Here is an 18,633-nt window from a genome sequence, read left to right as displayed (position 1 = left end):
ATATTGATGCTAAGTAAAACTGTTCAAATATATTAGCTCAATGGATTTGAATAGAGTCAAAATTAATCTTTAATGTATAATTACTAATTTACTGAGTGAAAAGATCACGTGAATCAAAGACTAAAGTTAACAAAAAGGATTCTAGTAGGAAATACATGGAAATAGATAATAACCATATGCTCTAATATCTCTTTCTCTTCATAACACAATTTGTAAAGCAAAAAAGAAAGAAATGACCACATAAAAAAGACAAAATATTCTTTGGGGAAAAATTCATCATAAAAGATTGAAAGATAAAAAGTAGGGAAATGTTTATGTAAAAGATAAGGCCAAGAAAAGATCAATACTTTAAATAGAAAATTGTTCTTATAAATTAAAAAGAAAATAATAAAAGTCCCAATAGACACATGGGCAAATACCAAACTAGGTCAAAAACAGAAGTTGAAAATAACCAATAAGGATATAAAATAAGAAAAAAACAAGAAAAATTATGGATTATTTTCCCAAAAATGCAAATAAATTCCAATAGTATATGTTTGGAAATGTCATAAAGACTTTTTGGTAAAAAAAAAAAAAAAAAAAACTATGAAGAAGATATAGTACTTCTTATAGTAATATATATGTCACTTTTTTATATAAAATATATATATATTTATATATAAGATATATGGTAATATATATTATATATGTATTTTTTCTATATAGTAATATACATTACTATATATTATATATTACTATATATGTAATATATTTTATATAAATAGCAATATATATAATGTATATTACATATACATGTAATATAAATGTATATATATTTATTTATACTGTTGACCCAAGTTCCAGTAATATATTGTTTAAAAATACTCATACAATTAGGAGAACATACCTATTTAGATATTCATTTCAGTAACAAAAATGGAAACAGTATAAATGTTATTCTTCAATTTGCGGCTATTTTGAGAGAACATTATATAACTATAATAAATTATTTTGTTATTTATATGGGAATATCTCCATGACATATAAAGTGTTTAAAATAGGTTACAGTCTGGACACAGTGGCTCATGCCTGTAATCCCAGCACATTGGGAGTCCGGGGTGGGGTGTCACTTCAAGTCAAGCATTTGAGATCAGTCTAGCTAACATGGTAAAACTCATCTCTACCAAAAAATATAAATTAACCTGGTGTGGTGTTGCATGCCTGTAGTCCCAGCTACTCAGGAGGCTGAGGCTGGAGAATCACTTGATCCCAGAAGGTGGAGTTTACAGTGAGCCAAGATCATGCCACTGCACTCTAGCTTGGGTGACAGAGTGAGACTCTGTCTTGAAAAATAAATAAATAAATATCAAAGAAAGGTTTTTATAACATGAATACAACTGTGTGTGTACATATGCTTGCACAGAAAAATATCTGAAGTGATACTCAAAAATTACTGACAATAGTTATTTTTGGTGACATTTCAGATTATATTTTCTTTTTAGCATTCAACTTTATTGCTCGAATTATCTATATGAGTAGGTATTCTTATAATTTAAAAATTATTATGGAGGAAAAAACAGCCCATGAACTTAGTAAAGAGGAGAAAACGTTGCAGTGGTAATGTTAGTCATTTTTCTTTGGAACTTCTTAATCCTTTGTTAAGTAATTGCATTCAGCATAAAATAAGTCTTGAATTCATAAGAAATCAGATGACAGATGAAACTGTTTAGAGTCATCATTTTATGTAGCATAGATATTTAAATATTTTATTTCTATTATTTCCCTCCACACACAGGTATGTTTCTGGCTGATATGATTGAAAAGTATTTTGTGTCCCCTACCCTGTTCCGAGTGATCCGTCTTGCCAGGATTGGCCGAATCCTGCGTCTGATCAAAGGAGCAAAGGGGATCCGCACGCTGCTCTTTGCTTTGATGATGTCCCTTCCCGCGTTGTTTAACATCGGCCTTCTGCTCTTCCTGGTCATGTTCATCTACGCCATCTTTGGAATGTCCAACTTTGCCTATGTTAAAAAGGAAGATGGAATTAATGACATGTTCAATTTTGAGACCTTTGGTAACAGTATGATTTGCCTTTTCCAAATTACAACCTCTGCTGGCTGGGATGGATTGCTAGCACCTATTCTTAACAGTAAGCCACCTGACTGTGACCCCAAAAAAGTTCATCCTGGAAGTTCAGTTGAAGGAGACTGTGGTAACCCATCTGTTGGAATATTCTACTTTGTTAGTTACATCATCATATCTTTCCTGGTTGTGGTGAACATGTACATTGCAGTCATACTGGAGAATTTTAGTGTTGCCACTGAAGAAAGTACTGAACCTCTGAGTGAGGATGACTTTGAAATGTTTTATGAAGTTTGGGAAAAGTTTGATCCAGATGCAACTCAGTTTATAGAATACAGCAAGCTCTCTGATTTTGCAGCTGCCTTGGATCCTCCTCTTCTCATAGCAAAACCCAACAAAGTCCAGCTCATTGCCATGGATCTGCCCATGGTCAGTGGTGACCGGATCCACTGCCTTGACATCTTATTTGCTTTTACAAAGCGTGTTCTGGGTGAAAGTGGAGAGATGGATTCTCTTCGTTCACAGATGGAAGAGAGGTTCATGTCTGCAAATCCTTCCAAAGTGTCTTATGAACCCATTACAACCACACTAAAACGGAAACAAGAGGATGTGTCAGCTACTGTCATTCAGCGTGCTTATAGAAGTTACCGATTAAGGCAAAATGTCAAAAATATATCAAGTATATACATAAAAGACGGAGACAGAGATGATGATTTACTGAATAAAAAAGATACGGGTTTTGATAATGTTAATGAGAACTCAAGTCCAGAAAAAACAGATGCCACTTCATCCACAACCTCTCCACCTTCATATGATAGTGTAACAAAGCCAGACAAAGAGAAATATGAACAAGACAGAACAGAAAAGGAAGACAAAGGGAAAGACAGCAAGGAAAGCAAAAAATAGAGCTTCATTTTTGGTATATTGTTTACAGCCTGTGAAAGTGATTTATTTGTGTTAATAAAACTCTTTTGAGGAGGTCTATGCCAAAATCCATTTTATCAAAATATTCTCAAAGGCAGTGCAATCACTAACTATGATTTCCTAAGACAGGTGGGCAGCATTAGCAGATGGTTATTTTTGCACTGATGATTCTACAAGAATTGTAAGAGAAGTGTGTAGGAATTATTGATTATAGGAAACAAAGGTGATTTAATTTTTTGGTATTTAATAAATCAGAAGGCCATGTAGAAAACTTTTACATCTGCCTTGTTGTGTTTTCACAGGACTGTATTCATGTTTCCCACGTAAATAAACACACACACACACACACACACACACACACACACACACAGAGAGAGAGAGAGAGAAAAATCTATTATTTATCCATTGTTTGGAAATCAACAAAAGTATTTTGCTTTGGCTTCGCAATGCAATGCTTGATAGAAGTAATCGGCATTAGTAATGAATGTTTAGTTAAAATGCATTATTAGGGAGCTTGACTTTTTATCAATGTACAGAGGTTATTCTATATTTTAAGGTGCTTAAATTTATTCTACATCACATCAGAACCAATTTATATGTGCCTATAAAATGCCATGGGATTAAAACTATGGGAGGCTATTCATTTCTACAGATGCTTTTCATTCATCTTGACTCACATGCCAACTAGGATAAGACCTACCCTTAGAGTATTGTTTCATAGCCTTTCTTCTTTCATCTTCTTTTTGTTCATAGAACAACCACAGAACTTAGAAAAATTATTCTAAGTACATATTATGCTCCTTGAAAAAAATAAATTGACCAAAAAAGTAATTGATGAAAGTTCTATTTGCTATTATTTATATAACCTAACATTGTGCTGCCCAAAATACTGATAATAGTCTCTAAATATCTTTTGTCACATTTTCATGCTTTCTCATGCAGTATTGTTTAGTCACCTTTTAGCTGTAAACAAAGTTGATGAAATGCTTCCTGATATGCAGTTAGTTGTTTGACCGTGGTACTTATTTGAGTAGGTAACAACTTGGGCACAGTATTGCATCACCTGTATATCATCCTGTGTTTGGCAAGCTTTCAATCATATTATATGGCAGACTTTCAACACAAATATGTGTTTAGTATGAATAAAAAAGCATTCAAATAGGGATTCTTGCCAACTTGCTCCCTTGCCACCAACTTATTTTTCTAAATTATGGGAGTAACCCTTTGGACCTATATACTTCAATTTCTACAATGAGGAAGATGTCACCTTCTCCTTAAAATTCTGTGATATGAATTATTTTGCCTCAATCAACATGGTACCCTGGGCTTATAATTTATCAAGCACATATTCATTTTACATTAGCTGTAGACATCTAGTTTTGTTTTTTTTTTTTTAAAAAAAAAACATTTATAATAATTTTAAAAGAAATAACCATAATGCTTTTATTTCATGGGTTTATTTCAGGAATATGAGATCTTATATAAAGTTATTCATGCACAGACAAAAATTGAGCTACACAGGTAGAAAGTAGTTTTATTTAAAATATTTTTGTGGGAGGTTTTGAAGCAAATATATAAAACATCTTTCACTAATTTGCTTTTTATATTTTAAAAATAATAAATTACATTTATATAATAAATGTTTAAAGCACATATTATTTTGTTGTTCTGGCAAATTAAAAAGAAGGATTTAAACATTCCTATAGAAACAAAGAGTTATGGTTAAAGAATGAGACAGGAAGTCTAGGATGTTTTTAAATTGTGATATATTTTATAACATCTGTTATTACTTTGAGACATTTGTTCTAATGTAAGTATAAAAATAAATCTAGGGCTAAAGATTCTTTATACCACTGTTCACTCATCTTAGATTATCTGAATCACTTTTTAATTTAATATGAAAAACACCATGCAGTGTTTCCCTAGATTATATAGATCATTGCATAACATACCTTCCATGCCTGTTGAAAATAGGTTTTGATAATTTAAGGACCTATACAAAATATATTATATTTGTAAGATTTTTTAATACATTCAACTAAGAATTTAACATCACCTTATATTTGAATTCAAGCTATCATTATTTCAAACTCACAAATATAACTGTATTATGAATACTTATAGTATGAAAAGATGTTTGGCAGGTTAGTGTGTAATTTGCTATTAATGTTTTTACCTTACCTTGTTTTATGTAAAATAAAAAATAATATGGGCAACTGGTTCGTTAACACAATTTCTTCTTAGCATATCAAAAATATATAAAGTTGTTCTTTTTCCTATTTCATGATGAACTATGAACTATGATTTTTTATAACATGGTTAAGTTTTATATATATTTATGCTTGTTCCAGGAATGTTTACTTTTGACTTATTATCAATTAAAAACAATATTTGGAACAAAGAGCTTGGTAAGTACAAGCTTGAAGTAAAATTAGACTTCTCTTTCCATGCGGATTACTGTTTGTACTGATTTTATCACCCTTCAGAAGGTGGTGTCATACTAATATTTAAATTTTATAATCACTGAACTTATTACACTCAACAATATAGGATGACAGTTAAACTGAAGAATTTAAATTAGAATAAAATGGAAGCAAACGGGTTTAAAAAAATTATTTAAGGTACCAGGTCTAGCTCAGTCACCCAGACTAGCGTGCAGTGGCATGATCATAGCTCACTGCAGCCTCAACTCTTGGCTCAAGCAACCCTCCTGCCTCCACCTCCAAAGTAGCTAGGACTACAGGTGCATGCCACCATGCCTCACTAATATTTAAATCTTTGTAGAGAAGGGGTCTTGCTATGTTGCCCCAGCTGGTTTCAAACTCCTGGCCTCAAGTGGTTCTACTGCCATGACCTGCCAACATGCTGAGACTACAGGCATGAGGCACTTTGCCCCAAACAGTTTTGAACACAAATCTATACACTCAATACGAATGAAAATTAGAGAATCTAATTTTAGCTTTTTGTTAGTTACCTAGTTTGCAAAAGACCTGGGTGACTTATGAGCTGCTTTTAAATGCTGATTATTGAACATTGCAACCCAAATATTTAGCGTGATTTTATAGAAGTTTGATAGCTTTATTAAAAACAGTGAAAATAAAATGCATATGTAAATAAAGCAGTTCTAAATAGCTATTTCGGAGAAATGTTAATTACGTACTGAAAGAAGAGCCAACTAAATTAGGATGGCCAGGGAATTGGCCTGGGTTTAGGACTTATGAATAAAGTCCACCAATTTTTAAAAAATATCTGTGGTTTATTATGTTATTAAATTCTTGAGGAAAAACAATCAAGAATTGCTTCATGAAAATAAATAGCCATGAATATAATAAAACTGTTTACATGGAATTCTTTACAAATTTCATAGATCTATGAATGCTCAAGATGTTTCAGTTTGTTATAAATTATATTGTAGTTATACTTGAGACTGATACATTGTAATAGAATCTAAGAATAAAAGTCATAAAAAATAAAATTATGTTTACGTGTATTTTCTGTTTCAGTGAGAATAACCAAATGTTGGTAAAGTCAGTGCATATCTAAATAAGTTGCAACAACTGATAGGTTTTCCTTTTTCACTGAAAGAAGGACAGCTTCAAACATCCTCCCTAAGAAGTGTTTGTGGATAACAAAGACAAGGATAAAGAGTTCCAAAGCAATTTCTTGAAATTCACAACGTTTGTGCAAAGGAAGAAAATTGAGATAGGACACAAAAATATGTAAATATTTAGCCACACAGTGATGTATACTTTTTTGTGTAATAGCATTAAGAGGTAGCATAGCATACATAATGGCTCAGAGCTTTGGTTCATGGAGAGTGCATTGTTCCTGTACGACACAAAGGTATCCTGGGTTTTACACTTTTAGTAGCAAATTAGTTGCCATACTAACTACTATTACTACTAATAAATTCTTGATTCTATATTGTCAGTCATTGTTCTAATTTCTTTGTGTAGCTTGTCTCATTCTATCCTTACAACCACATCATGGAGTATTACTCTTTTCCTCATTTTACAGATGAGAAAGCTGTACCAGCTCTTAAGAGGTGACATAGCATACATAATGGCTAAAAGCTTGGGTTCTAGGACTAGAACTATATTTCTATCACAGTTAAGCCATGACCCTATGTGTTGGCTGAACACATTCTTTAACCTATATGGCTCTCAGGTTTCTCATGTATCAAAGGAGGAGAATGGCACTACTTCATTTTGTGGTTGTAAGGATAGAATGAGACGGGCTTCATGAAGAAATTAGAACAATGAAAACCGGGAATTAAGAATTTATGTTAGTAGTAAGAGTAATTAATATGGCAACCAATTTGCTACTAAAAATGTAAGACCCCAGGCTACCTCTGTATCATACGGGAACAATGCACTCTCCATGAATGTTAAATAATGACAATATTTTCTGTATTTTGTATGGCTAAGTATAACTATAGTGCCCAAAAGAGTTTCATGCACCCAAAAGAGTTTAGTATGTAGTAAATATTTAGTAATGTGGCATATACACCAAATATTTTGAAATTTAGCTACTTTTGACATTTATGAATTCAAACAACATATTAAAATCAGGAAATATGCACATTTACAAAAGTCTAGCTTATTCCCAAGAAAATTGAGGTGGTTCTTCCCAGTTTTAGCTGAGTAATTAATACTCTATTTTAGTTGTGAGCAGCCAGTCCTGTTGATGGTCATTAGGTAAGATATTCTAGGCCAAGAACAGTGGCTCATGCCTGTAATCCCAGCACGTTGGGAGGCTGAGGTGGGTGGATCACAAAGTCAGGAGTTCAAAACCAGCCTGGCCAATATGGTGAAGCCTCATCTCTACTAAAAATACAAAAATTAGCCAGGCGTAGTGGCGGGCACCTGTAGTGCCAGCTACTCGGAAGTCTGAGGCAGAAGAATCGCTTAAACCCGGGAGGCGGAGGTTGCAGTGTGTGGAGATTACGCCACTGCAGTGCAGTCTGGGTAACAGAGTAAGACACCGTCTCAAAAAAAAAAAAGAAAGAAAAAGAAAAAAAAAGATATTCTAAAATAATTGCCATTGTTTCAACTTTGTGTGCTATCATAATAGCATGTAAAAAGTGTAAAATATTCCTTGGGACTTCTGTACTGATAGCTGTAATAGCCACTCTGCAAAATAGAATTATAATCACTGAATAATACTGTAATCCATTTCAACTAAGTGATTGTCATACACATAAATTTTTTACAACAACAAAACTAAATTCTTTCACATTGTAGATAACACTATGCCATAACCCAAGCAAAATGAGCTGCAGGCAATATGGTAATCTCTCTCAAGGGAGGGAGATATTACATACCAGCTAGAGCAGAGGGGACTTTTGCTGCAATAGCATTTGATGCACACAGGAAATGAAACATGAATAATTGATGCTTATAAACAAGCAATACAGCAAACATGCTACACTTAGCTTCACTCCCTATTACTCTGAGAGCCATAGCTACATTAATAATTGATCTGTCTTAGAAAAAACTAATTCGAAGAGATTTATGAGACATTGGTAATAACTGCATCGATGTGCTTTAGCTTGAATCTCTTTTAAAATATTCTTAGAAACAATAGAAACAATAGATAAAGCAATGCAGAATAAGTATATAGAAAAGATTTAGAGTTTGTTAAAACTTTTGAAAATCTAGTAGAATTGAGCAAAAGTTTTTCCTGTTTAAGTTGTAATATTGGCTGGCATGACCTAGTTCTGATTTTATTTCCTACAAAACAAAATGTTTTCAAGGTAGTTCAGTCATATTCTTTTTATAAAAATATAATTCTTCTCTAATATACCATCATGATTCATTTCTATTTTTAGTGATACATAAAATGTAGGATTTATGGGAAAATTATATTGAGTGAATATTAAGAATGATCCCCATTAAATTATTATTTCTAAATACTTGAAAACACAATTTGGGTTTCCATGTGCTGCTTTAAAGAAGTACATTCTTTTACTTATGGCTGGCCTTTCAGCTGAAGAATCTCAGGATTTACTCTTATTTTTAAATACCTTGTCTCCTCTATTCTGTATATAATATGCTAATGTGCTTTATCCTGCTTTTAGGCTACTCTTGAGAACTGCTCATTTTATATGAGAAAGAACTATATCTTGCTCATATAAGAAAAGGGTATAAACCAACTGTGATACACATTCCTTCTAACAGAACAGAAAAAAAAAAAATGGGTGGGGATACATGTGTCTTTATACAAAACACAGATAACTATATCCAGGCTCCTGCCTCACAAAAATTGTGAGATAATGCATTTGTATTTTAAGCTGTTAAATTTGTGATCATTTGTTACAAAGGATTAAACACAAATTCATGATTCTGTGTTCCAATGTGCCACGCTAATGTATAAATACAGATGAGCAAATGCTGCTAGAAAGTTGTTTTATCAAACCACAATGGTTCATACAGACTGTGGAAGTAAAGAGAGAGACATCTGTGAGACAATTTGGCACATTGATCTCAACTGCCAAAGCCTGATGTGGAAAACAAAGGCTAATTGTCATCAAAAATTTAAAGGAGGAGATTTTCTTCCCTGTTGACTATCCTATTCATGTCCACCATTCAGTGCACCTTATTCTTGACAAAGCAGCTTATCAAATTTTTACCCGGAAGCAAATCTTCTCAAAGTCAAAGAGAATCTGAAGTGTACTTGATCCACTCATGCCTTTAAAGTGTAGGCCAAGAGACTCTTCAGCAAATGTCTTCCAAAACGTTTCATGTGGAACATAAAAAGTTTCCATGTCAATACATTTAAGGAAGGGTGCATTATGTATTTCACTTTGGCATGTTACATGCTTGCAGAAGACATGAGACTCAGGTGTCCGAGACAATAATAGATCATTACTTAGAGCAAAAGCATGAGCCAGGGTATTATCATTTTGATGTTGGTCTTAGACAACTGGGGCTGCCATAATACTATACCATAGACTGGGTGGCTAGAACAACAGAAATTTATTCCTAACAGTTCCCAAGCCCGAGGAGTCCAAGATCAAGGTGCCAGCCAATTTTGTTGCCCAGTGAGGCTGGCAGAGGGCAGCATTCTCACTGTGTCTTCACATGGAGGAGACAAAAGCTCTAGTCTCTATTGTTTTTCTACAGAAATACCAATCTCATGATGGGAGAGATATGTGTATAGTCAGTCCTCCATATCCTTGGTTTCTGATCTGTGGATTCAACCAACTCTGGATCAGAAATATTTGGGGAAAAATCCACAAAGCCCCAAAAGCAAAACTTGAATTTGCCATATTCTGAGTAACACATTGAATCCATACTAATGAAGTGATATGCAGGTAATTTTAAAGTATGTAGGAGGATGAGTACAGGTTATATGCAAACACTACGCCATTTTATATGAGACTTGAGCATCTGTGGGTATTGGTATCCTCAGGGAATCCTGAAGCCAATTCCCAACAGATACTAAAAGACAACTGTTTATCATAGTATGTAAACTACATTTTCCTTCTCAGTGATTAGTACCACCAACCATCCAGTTTTCCCTAACAGTAACCCTCTTCCTTCACCCTCCACAGTTATTCACCAAGACCAGTTCATTCTACCACTTAATGTAATGTAAATCCATCAACTTCTCTTAATTTCCACTGCCAACCCCTAATCCAATCCATCACTACCTTTAAACTACTATTAAAGGCAACATAATATTTGTTTTATATTTCTAAATCCATTCTTGCTTTAATTCCAAATCTATTCTCAGTACAGTAGCCAGAATAGATTTTATGAGGTTGTGACATTTCCCTGCTTAAAAATTTGGGTCATTTTCCTCCATGAAATTCTGTAATATTTTTCCATTGTGTTATGATAAATTCTAAAATTCTCAGCAAAGATTTTACAAGCTCTGTACTGTTACTGTCAACAAGTTCAACAAGTTTACCAGCCCTACACCATGTTAGGCTCACCTGCCTCTTATTTTCTCAGTTTTCCTATCTTAATCTGTGTGCTTCAGCCCCAATACTTTTCTGTTTTCAGCGTCTTCCCAACAAAAGTACTGTGTATTCTTAAAGATCCATATTATGTGTCAACGCTTTCTGGCCTGAGAGACTATACATCTCTTTCACATCATAAGTTGAGTGCATGTTTGAAACTGTCCCACTGCTCACAAAATTATGATAGAAAACTGGCATTTTGAAGGACTAAGTTAAAAGCATTTTTCCTCTATAGTTTTAACAGAGTCAAAAAAAAAACACAAATAATGTCAAGTAGGAAATAAAGGAATTGAAAAATGAAAACTTCCATAGACATTCTACATTAAAACCAGACATTTATTTCTCTATGGTCTGAGTTTTTCAATATTGGCAATCTTGATATTTGGGCTAGATAATTCTTTGTTGTGAGTGACTGTCCTGTGCATGGTGAGAGATTTACCAGCAGCATCTCTGGTCTCAAACCACTAGATATAAATAAGCATTCCTAACTCTATCAGTTATGGCAAATAAAAATGTCCCCATCTTTGCTAAATGTTCTTGGGGGGACAAAATCTTCCCCAGTTGACAATGACTGATCTCTGACAGTGTCTATCAAAATATGAATCATGAATGACCCACATCACCTTTGTTATTAGTTTTTAAAAGACTGAGATTCACCCAAGATCTACTGAATTAGAACCTCTAACGATAGAGCCCTAAAATAATCACACAGCAACAGTGAAGACCATTACCTCAAAAATTACACTGTGGTTTGAGGGACTGTTCAGATTTCTGTCCTTTTGCATTTGCTGAGGAGGGTTTTACTTCCAATTATGTGGTCAATTTTAGACTAAGTACAATATGGTATTGAGAAGAATTTATATTCTGTTGATTTGGAGTGTAGAGTTCTATAGATGTCGATTAGGTCTGCTTGGTCCAGAACTGAGTTCAAGTTCTGAATATCCTTGTTAACTTTCTGTCTCATTAATCTGTCTAATATTAAAAGTGGGGTGTTAATGTCTCCCACTATTATTGTGTGGCAGTCTAAGTCTCTTTGGAGGTCTCTAAAAACTTGCTTCATGAATCTAGGTGCTCCTGTATTGGGTGCATATATATTTAGAACAGTTAGCTCCTCTTGTTACATTGATTCCTTTACCATTATGAATGACCTTCTTTGTCTTTTTTTGAACTTTGTTGGTTTAATTTTTTTTCTCTCCATTTTCTTGGTAAATATTTCTCCATCACTTTATTTTGAGCCTATGTTTCCTGAATACAGCACACAGTCCAGGATCTCTAGGACACAGACAAAACAGTGTTTACAGGGAAATTTATACCACTAAATGCCCACAAAAGAAAGCTGGAAAGATCTAAAATTGACAGCATAACATCACAATTAAAAGAACTAGAGAAGGAAAAGCAAACAAATTCAAAGCTAGCAGAAGATAAGAAATAACTAATATCAGAGCAGAACTGAAGGAGATAGAGACATGAAAGACCCTTCAAAAAAAAATCAATAAATCCAGGAGTTAGTTTTTTGAAATGATCAAAATAAATAGACTGCTACCCAGACTAATAAAGAAGAAAAGAGAGAAGAATCAAATACAATAAAAAATGAGAAAGGGGATATCACCACAGACCCCACAGAAATACAAACTATCATCAGACAATATTATAAACATCTCTATGCAAATATACTAGAATATCTAGAAGAAACTGATAAATTCCTGGACGTATACAACCCCCATCAAAGACTAAATCGGGAAGAAGTCAAATCCCTGAATAGACCAATAACAAGATCTGAAATTGAGGCAGTAACTAATAGCCTACCAACCGAAAAAAAGCCCAGGACCAGACAGATTCACAACCAAATTCTACCAGAGGTACAAAGAGGAGCTGCTACCATTCCTTCTGAAATTAATCCAAACAATAGAAAAACAGGGACTCCTCCCTAGCTCATGTTAGGAGACCAGTATCATCCTGATATCAAAACCTGGCAGAGACACACACACACAAAAGAAAATTTCAGGCCAATATCTTTGATGAACATTGATGAAAAAATCCTCAATAAAACACTGGATAACCAAATCTAGCAGCACATCAAAAAAATCTTCCAACATGATCAAGTTGGCTTCATCTCTGGGATGCAAGGATAGTTCAACATACGAAAATCAATAAATGTAATCCATCACATAAACAGAACCAATGACAAAAACCACATGATTATCTCAATAGATGCAGAAAAGGCCTTTGAAAAAATTCAACACCCCTTCATGCTACAAACTCTCAATAAACTAGGTATTGATGAAACATATGTCAAAATAATAAGAGCTATTGATGACAAACTCACAGCCAATAACATACTGAATGGGCAAAAGCTGGAAGTATTTTCTTTGAAAACTGGCACAAGACAAGGATGCCTTCTCTTACCACTCCTATTCAACATAGTATTGGAAGTTCTGGCCAGGGCAACCAAGCAAGATAAAGAAAAAGCGTATCCAAATAGGAAAAGAGGAAGTCAAATTGTCTCTATTTGCAGATGACATAATTGCATATTTAGAAAATCCCATTGTCTCAGCCCAAAATCTCTTTAACCTGAAAAGCAACTTTAGCAAAGTCTTGGGATACAAAATAAATGTGCAAAAATCACAAGCATTGATATACACCAATAATAGAAAAGTGAGTCAAATCATTAGTGAACTCCCACTCACTATTACTACAAAAGAATAAAATACTTAATAATACAACTAACACAGGATGTGTATGACCTCTTCAAGGAGAACTATAAACCACTGCTCAAGGAAATGAGAGAGGACACAAACAAATGGAAACACCTTCCATGCCCATGGACAGGAAGAATCAATATCATGAAAATGGCCATAACACGCAAAGCAATTTATAGATTCAATGCTATCCCCATGAAGCTACTGTTGACTTTTCTCACAGAATTATAAAAAAACTACTTTAAATTTCATATGGAACCAAAAGAGAGCCCATATAGCCAAGACAATCCTAACCAAAAAGAACAAAGCTAGAGGCATTATGCTACCTGACTTCAAACTATACTACAAGGCTACAGTAACCAAAACAGTATGGCACTGATCCTAAAACAGATATGGAGACCAATGGAACAGAACAGAGGCCTCAGAAATAACACCATATCTACAACCATCTGATCTTTGACAAACCTGACGAAAACAAGCAATGGGGAAAGGATTTCCTATTTAATAAATGGTGGTCAGAAAATTGGCTAGCCATATGCAGAAAACTGAAACTGGACCACTTCCTTACACTTTATAAAAAATTAACTCAATATGGATTAAAGACTTAAACATAATACCTAAAATCATAGAAACCTAGAAGAAAACCTAGGCAATATCATTCAGGACATAGGCATAGGCAAGGACTTCATGACTAAAACACCAAAAGCAATGGCAACGAAAGCCAAAATTGACAAATGGGACCTAATTAAACTAAAGATCTTCTGCACAGGAAAAGAAGCTATCATCAGAGTGAACAGGCAACATACAGAATGGGAGAAAATTTCTGCAATCTGTCCTTCTGACAAAGGGTTAATATCCAGAATCTACAAAGAACTTAAACAACTTTACAAGAAAAAAGCAAACAACCCCATTAAAAAGTGGGTGAAGGATCTGAATAGACACTTCTCAAAAGAAGACATTTACATGGCCAACAAACATGAAAAAAAGTTTATCATCGCTGGTCATTAAAGAAATGCAAATCAAAACCCCAGTGGGATGCCATCTCATGCCATTTAGAATGGCAACTGTTAAAAAGTCAGGAAACGAGATGCTGGCAAGGGTGTGGAGAAAAAACAAGAGACGCTGGCAAGGGTGTGGAGAAAAAGGAACACTTTTACACTGTTGGTGGGAGTGTAAATTAGTTCTGTCATTATGGTACACAGCATGGTGATTCCTCAAGGATCTAGAACCAGAAATACCATTTGACCCAGAAATTCCATTACTGGGTATATCCCCAAAGGATTATAAATCATTCTACTATAAAGACACGTGCACACATGTGTATTGTGGCACTGTTCACAATAGCAAAGACTCAGAACCAAGCCAAGCGCCCATCAGTGATAGGCTGGATTAAGAAAATGTGGCACATGTACACCAAGGAATACTATGCAGCCATAAAAAAGGGTGAGTTCATGTCCTTTGCAGGGACATGGATGAAGCTGGAAACCATCATTCTCAGCAAACTAACACAAGAACAGAAAACCAAACACTGCATGTTCTCACTCATAAGTGGGAGTTGAAAAATGAGATCACATGGTCACAGGAAGGAGAATATTATACACTGGGACCTGTTGTGGGGTGGGGGGCTAGGGGAGGAATAGCATTAGGAGAAATACCTAATGTAGATGATGGGTTGATGGGTGCAGCAAACGACCATGGTATGTGTATACTTATGTAACAAACCTGCATATTCTGCACATGTATCTCAGAACTTAAAGTATAATAAAATTTAATTTTATTTATAAAAGAAATAACTTTTTTCCAAGAATATAATTCAGACATAACATTTCAGATCAACTTTTTCAGATCATATCCTGAATGGATAATAAGTGGGGCTTTATTTTATTACATGTGGAAATGCCTATTTAAGTTTTCTCATGCTGCTGGTTGAAGAAAATTGTAACTTTTTCCTCAACTTGCCTTGAATAAAATTTTATATTCAGCATAGGTCCACCAAGCAGACATCCCTTAAACTGCGTGTGCTGTGATCCAAAACAAGTCAGAGAAAATTCAGATTAAAGTTTTCTAGGGCTTGAGACTTATACAATTCTCTAATTCAGATGTACTCCCCTCTAGGAATTTATTTCAATAATACGTGAGTTGTTTTTCCAGAGAAACATCACTCATCAGCTAACTTTTAAAATCCTTAATACTTATTTAATTTCTCACTCCTTTAAGTGTATTTTTAAAAAATTAAAATACTCATCTTGTTTTAACATTTCTGTCCAAAGACAATGAATGGGACAAGGATTAAAATTTACTTTTAAAATAAAAATGTGTGCTCTGACTGAAGATAAGTTATTATAATTGTGATTCTGTTCTCATTTTTAGAAATTATGAGCTAATTTTGTAACAAAATTGTATGGATGAAAAATAAATATGATATGCCACAGAAAATATCTTTCTCTTAAAAAAAAAAATCCTGTGACGTTTACAACAACCAAGCTTCTAAATATCAAATCTAATTTTGACTCCATCTAAAAAGTAATAAAGACAAAATTATGTTGTTAACACCCTGAACAACTCAGCTCATCTTGATATATTGCTTTTTGTCCATTACCTTAATAGAATCAGTGTGATAAAGCCCTGATAAAAGAGGAGGAAACAGAAGTGGGAAAAGAATTCTTCCATGCTTCATTTTCTTCCCAATTTACTTTTATTTACTAATCTTATCTAATCACCTCATTTCTATCTTAAATTCAGAACAAAGATTAATAAATGGTTTAGAGTTACCTAATTTGGCCTGATGCATGCAACTAAAAGATATGCTTATCTATAAAGAATCATACATTGTCCATTTATTTTAAAGACAAGTGCGCCTACCTCCTACGAGCCTCAACCAGAATACTACTTACAGCAGGTTATGGGCAAAGAGGAATCCGGGAAAGCCAGGAAGAGTAAGAGAAGCAATTGACTTTGGCTTTGTGACACTGAGCTGGAGCACATTAATCTGCACAAAACTGAGGAACCATTCTGGCAGCTTCAAATGGTAGCCTTCAACATTTTTCCCCTATAGCATTTCTTCCTGTCAAGTTACTTCCTCCTAGTGTAAGAGAACTTCCTCCCTGCTTCCATCACCTTGGGACCTAAAGTCAACAAAACTAATCTATTCATCTTTATGAGATCAATAAATCAAATCAGACATGACATTGAAACTACTTAAAAAATATAAGCTCGGCTTTTGGAATGCAAGCTTTGGTCTTTAGGAATTGTCAAAAATGTCAGTATACATATACATAGCAGTATCTTGTTATATAATATCAAGAATTTAAATATTTGTCACTAACAATGTGTCTGTACACTTGAACAACATAGTACATTTTCTGATCCTCAGTTTTCTTAGCTATAAAAGACTGACACTCAGCAGTTCCCAAGTATATAAACACATGGTAGAAACTATGCGTTTTGGAAGTAACTCTCAATCTAGGATTCAGTCATAAACTCAATAAAATGATATTAAGCAGATACAGTATCCTGGAAAAATTAGTCAATGATGATAGTGCTATGATATATTTGTATATCTATAATGAGAACAGGATGGAGGATTACTTCCATCTAGCCAAATAAGCAAGATCGGACTTTTAAAAACTGAATAGGAGTTAGTTGGAATGTGTTAAATTTGATGTATTATGGGCCAAAGAAGTCTTAAAGTCAATTGGATATGAAAGTATGGAGTTCAATGGAGACATTAGGGTTAGAGACACATATCCATGAGCCATTGCTTCCTAGGGGTGGCTGAAGCCAACCATCATATCAAGTCAACCAGGAAGAGTATATGTAAGGAAAAGGAGAAGCACAACAATACTTCAGAAAGAGAAGATAATCAGCATTACAAAATTCTACAGAATTGTCAAACAACTAAGCCCTGAAAGATTCTATCATTCAGCATAAGAATTTCCGTGGAATAGTAGATTTAAAAGTCACATTTCATGAGCCAATGAGAAGCAAGTTAAGGCTTATCATAATCATTGTCACCTCTCATGAAATCTACCTTTTCAGCACATAGCAGGACCCATATTATAAAAACAGAAACTTGAGTAAAATTGGGTATCTTCTTTTGCGAAGCATATGTTCATGTTTTCCCCATTTTTTATTTTTGTTTTCAAAACATCAGTAGAAATATCCAAGTAAGGACTTCTGAAAATTGCTTCTCCATTAAAAAAAAATAGGAACACTAGCAAAAATTATCAAAACCACTTCTATTCAGAACTCTAGGACTTAACCAAAAGAGGATTTACTCAAGGAAAATAGCTGAATCTGAATAAAATAGCAAGGTCAATATTAGCCTTAAAAATAATAGTAGCTTTGAAAACCAATCCACAATACAGTAAAAACCTGAAGTCTAGAAGCTGATGGAGGGCAGAACAAGTTTGGAGTTTCCCAAAAGTTCTGTTCTCAGAAGAATGCCATTATTTGACCTGCCTGGCAGTTCCATGGTAAACCCATTTGCAAGCTTGCCTTTGTTTGGCCTGACTCAAAGTTCATCCAGTGTGAATAGTGTTTTCTCTTGTGTTGTTTGCAATAATTGTACATTGCATCGGTCTGAGATAATATTGAGAGTATGGGAATTAAAAAGATGATCAGAAAATTTACAGTAAAAAGCTTTGGAATGAGATGTCTTTAATAGTCTTTATGAAGCTCTAATATTTCTGGGAATCTGCAAGGCCACATGCAATCACAGGGCTGCACGCATCCTGAGTCTGTGCCCAAGTCCTGAGCTCTCACCTCTCGTCAAGTCTGAGTCTCCACGTAAGCATAAAAAGAAGGCTAAGGCAGAGTTATACACTGCATTCTTGAGTCTTAAAGGTATGTCCCAGTAAGCAAACAGTTCCTCGGCAAAGACTGGTAGATTTACTGATCCAAGACATTTACGGAAATTTCTGTGCAGTCATTAGGTGACTACTGAGCTAATTGAACAGAGACTTCAGTGTCCACATAGGACAA

At 34.3% G+C, this 18,633-nt stretch overlaps 1 protein-coding gene and 1 long non-coding RNA gene across 3 annotated transcripts in view; one reads left to right on the top strand and one right to left on the bottom strand.

Annotated features, from left to right (window-relative positions):
* SCN9A (sodium voltage-gated channel alpha subunit 9) overlaps positions 1-3,333 on the top strand; it is a 175,766-nt gene extending 172,433 nt beyond the window's left edge. The window contains exon 27 of one of the 2 annotated variants that reach the window (XM_032286613.1): positions 1,775-3,333. In XM_032286613.1, the coding sequence (XP_032142504.1) occupies positions 1,775-2,967 (1,193 nt within the window). In that variant the 3' untranslated portion in view covers positions 2,968-3,333. The remainder of the gene's footprint in view (positions 1-1,774) is intronic. The other variant, XM_032286612.1, reaches the window with a different exon arrangement.
* LOC116557112 overlaps positions 1,724-18,633 on the bottom strand; it is a 60,483-nt gene continuing 43,573 nt past the window's right edge. The window contains exon 4 of the long non-coding RNA XR_004271368.1: positions 1,724-2,000. This is a non-coding gene — a long non-coding RNA (uncharacterized LOC116557112). The remainder of the gene's footprint in view (positions 2,001-18,633) is intronic.

The sequence above is a fragment of the Sapajus apella genome, unplaced genomic scaffold, assembly GCF_009761245.1.
Source record: "Sapajus apella isolate SASKATOON/1434 unplaced genomic scaffold, GSC_monkey_1.0 scaffold18, whole genome shotgun sequence".
Classification (NCBI taxonomy): Eukaryota; Metazoa; Chordata; class Mammalia; order Primates; family Cebidae; genus Sapajus; species Sapajus apella.
Note: the sequence above shows the minus strand (reverse complement) of the source record. Positions and strands in the feature narration are given on the sequence as shown.